General features: G+C 40.9%; 1 protein-coding gene across 1 annotated transcript in view; it reads left to right on the top strand.

Moving 5' to 3' along the window:
- Positions 1,692–3,977, top strand: part of LOC107628311 — a 2,703-nt gene continuing 417 nt past the window's right edge. Inside the window, exons 1-4 of the mRNA XM_021116910.1 lie at positions 1,692–1,955; positions 2,058–2,434; positions 2,514–2,580; positions 2,660–2,807. Of these exons, the coding sequence (XP_020972569.1) occupies positions 1,692–1,955; positions 2,058–2,434; positions 2,514–2,580; positions 2,660–2,776 (825 nt within the window). The 3' untranslated portion in view covers positions 2,777–2,807. The remainder of the gene's footprint in view (positions 1,956–2,057; positions 2,435–2,513; positions 2,581–2,659; positions 2,808–3,977) is intronic.

Below are 3,977 nucleotides of genomic sequence, written 5' to 3'. Positions count from 1 at the left end.
AAGAGAGAGGAGAGAACCTCTCTCTCTAAAACTACATCTACTCCTAAAATTATGAATGAATGTTGTATGTATTATTGTCTCATGAATGGATTCATTCCCCTACTTTATAGCTTCTAATCTGTGTTTTCTGGGCCGAGAACTGGGTCAGAAACAGTCCAGAATTCGCTGGTTGCGAATTCAAACACGCTGATTTTTCGTCACTGCGACGCGTCCACGTTGAGCACGCGTTCGCGTCGCCTATCGTTAGGGCAACTATAACATATTATATATCAAATCGAAGCCCCGGACGTTAGCTTTCCAACGCAACTAGAACCGCATCGTTTGGACCTCTATAGCTCAAGTTATGACCATTTTAGTGCGATAGGGTCAGGCTGACAGCTTTGCAGTTCCTTCAACTTCTTGTATTCCTTCCACTTTAGCATGCTTCCTTTCCATCCTCCAAGCCATTCATGCCTTGTAATCTCTGAAATCACTTAACGCACATATCAAGGCATCGAATGGTAATAAGAGAGGTTTAAACATATCAAAATTAAGACCAAAGAAGCATGTTATCAATCATAGCACAAAATCAGGAAGGAAAACGTAAACTCATGCAAATCATATAAATAAGTGTATGAAAGATTGATAAAATCCACTCAATTGATCACAAGATAAACCATAAAATAGTGGTTTATCAACCTCCCCACACTTAAACATTAGCATCTCTTCATGCTAAGCTCAAGAGAAGCTATAAGAGTGAAGAGGAATGGTAAAATGTATGAAATGCAACCTATGTATATGAATGTAACTACATGCAAAATATTTTTACCTACTTAGTTAAGAGTAAACAAATCCTTCAAGAACAAATATGAACTGGATTTCACTAATTCAAATCATAAAAATGAAGTACAAATAGGCTTGCTGTAAGACCCAAGACTTTTGAAAAGTCCTATTTTAAACTAATCTCAAACTATACATTATTTACAGTTTTATTTTCAAGAAATTGTTTTATTGAAAATAATTAAAGGCAGTTTTGATTAATTGGATTTGAGATAAATTAAGATTTTTATCCCAACTCTATAATTATAGATTATTTTACTATTTACAATTTAAAGTTTTAGAAATTCGAAAATAATGAGGTTTGGCTATTTAAATCAGAATTTCATCTAATTTATGATTATTGAATTATTTTCTATATTTAAATTATAGAGTTGGTAGTTGTGAAATAATAAGGATTTTTATATGATTTGGACTAAATAATTAATATTTTAAAATATTGATACTACTATTTTGGAAAATAAAGAAATTAACTATATTATTTCTAATTTTTGGATTTGAACATTTTATTGAAAATAATTTGTAAAATTGATGATCGAATAGTATTTCTATATATTATTATTATTGGACTAGAATTTATTCCAATTACCATATTATCCCTATTTTTATTTGAAATTACAGAACTACCCCTAACCCTAAATCTAACCTAACACCCCTACACACTCACCAAACCCCAGCCACCCTAAAACCCAGGAGCAGCAGCTGCTGCCCCACACCCTCACTCTCATCAAACAGCATAGTTTCCCTGTGAAAGAAAGGAAGGAAGAAAGAAAGGGGACAGAGGGGAAGGGAGCCGCAGGAAAGGGGAAGGGAGAAGAAGAGGAAGGCGGCACGGTGGGTGTCACTGCCACCGCCGCCGCCGCTGTTGGCAAGGGATGGAGGAGATCCGAGAGGAAAGGAGAGTGCCGGTGAAGAGAGGAGCCCGCGCCATCCTCGCAAAACGCCATTGCCGCCGCACCATCGAGAGTCGCGAGGAGAGGAAGGCGTCGCCGTTCCGTGTGGTCGCGCCAACATTGCCATCAGGGTCTTCTTCGCCGCCGTCCTTGCTTGTCGTTTCCCTTGGAGTCATTGCCATCGATCCTTGCCCCTGTCGCCGCCGCAAGTCGCTAACAAGGATCGGAGCTGAGGGAGAGGACAGTGTAAAGAAGGGTCGCTAACAAGGATCGGAGCTGAGGGAGAGGACAGTGTAAGGAGGGGGAGTTGTTGCTGCCGAAGACGCGAGCTGAAGGAGCTGCCTTCAGCCGCCGCCGTTGCGCCAGTCGCCGCCGTGTGCTATCACTGCTGCGTGTGCCACCGCCGCCACCTCTGGTCTGTCACCGTTGAGCAGATCCGCGAAGAGAGAGAGAGAACCTGGGAAGAGGCTGCTGCCGGAGGAGAAACCAATCTTGCCGCCGTGCCTGGCCGCCGGAAAAACCTCGCCGCCGTCGCCGGAAAATTCTGCCGGTAAGGATTTAAGTTGGTCTTCGTTTCCTTTGGATTTCCGGAAGCTTCATTGTCGTTGTATGATTGGTTTCAGTTACCGTCGCCGGAGATCTGGTCGCCGCCGCCACTCGAGGTGGTTGCCGGGGCTGCCGGCAAACCAGGTCAGCTATCACCGCTATTTCGTTTTCTTAGTTTGGTAAGTAATTGTGTTTCGAAAATCCCCGCTTTAGTGTTTGGTTATGTTTGGTTAAAGACCTTGAGGTTTGGTAACGTAGGTTGGGTCCTGATGATTGCGTGTCGCATAAGTGTTGCTGTGACTGCTGTGCCGTTCCTTTTCTTTCTGTAAGTGTCTCTATCTCGAACCTTCGCCTTTAGCTTTCAGTTATGAGTTTCGAGATTTTTCGCGATATTGATGTGTTAGGAATTAGTATCCAAGCTTATATACGTGGCGTTGAGGCTGTTTCTGCTATTGAGAAAAATAAGCGGAGCTGGAATATTGGTTGTTGGTTTCGGGCCGAGACGAAAGGCTTTCCTGTGACGCGTTTGGTTCATGTATTCGACGAGCCAAGGTAGGGACTTTTTATACAAACTGATTTAATTTTAAAGTGGAAATTGTTATAGATAGATATGCTTTACATGAACTTGCCTTTATTAGGAAAATCTCTATATTTTGATGTAATTATTAAGAAAGGAATTATGCCTTAAAAATCAATTTAAATATGAAAATTATGTTTTGGAATTTGATTTACATAAACATATTTTGGAGGGGTTAAATGGATTTAAAATAAACCTGGTTTTTAATTAATCTATTTCACTTTACGACATTTAGGAAGAGCTTGAAGTATTTTCGGGAACTTTGATTTATTAAAATTGAAACATTTCCCGAGCCCTTGGAAACAGATTTAAGAATGAAACTGAAATTGGTTTTCGGTTAAGAAATGATTTGGTTTCTACTTAAGTTTGGTTGGTTTTGAAATTGGTTCAGAATAATTGGAAACACGATTTGGTTTTGGGTTCAAACCCTATTCTATTTATCCAACTCAAGAAGTTAAAGTTTCGGAGGTTTTCAAGAAATTTAAGAAATGAGTTAGGTTATTCTCCCCTGAAGTCTTGAGACTCTACTGAGGAATCTTACGATCAAATCTTGATTTAGAAATGAATGATTGAGTCTTTCAAAAAGATTTTGAACTTGGCATGGTTTTGAGATTTTTGGAAGTGTTGGAAAGATGTGGAAAGTGACTCCGTTTTGAAAAGTGATTCTTGGCTAGCTGTGATTTGACTACGTTGTTATTTAAAAGTAAATGGGCCAAGAATGATTTTGAAATAAGATATTGAGCTTGATTGATTGTGGATATCATCAAAATTGATGAGTTATTGTTTGGTAGGCGTAACGGCCGGGTTCGTCCCGCTTATGCTGCGAGATTTGATAATTGACGAGATTGTTGATAAGTCGCTTGCGCCTGGCAAGGACGGTGGTTAATCCCGCTTGTCGAGGTTGCGGCGCCCGTGTAAGGACGGTGGTTAATCCCGCTTACGTGTAGATGTGAGGTCGGAGGCAAAGTATCCCGCTCACATCCTTTCGGATCACAGGAGTGTGCAGGCACTGACATCCTGGACCGTGTGGCGGGCACGTTATCCCAGAGGGTTCCCATTTATACGTGACCGAAAGACAACATTCCCATGGGAATGTGTCGGGTTGGCAATTGAACCGACAATGTGATATCACAGCCAGTAGGACA

The sequence above is a fragment of the Arachis ipaensis genome, chromosome B02, assembly GCF_000816755.2.
Source record: "Arachis ipaensis cultivar K30076 chromosome B02, Araip1.1, whole genome shotgun sequence".
Classification (NCBI taxonomy): Eukaryota; Viridiplantae; Streptophyta; class Magnoliopsida; order Fabales; family Fabaceae; genus Arachis; species Arachis ipaensis.
Note: the sequence above shows the minus strand (reverse complement) of the source record. Positions and strands in the feature narration are given on the sequence as shown.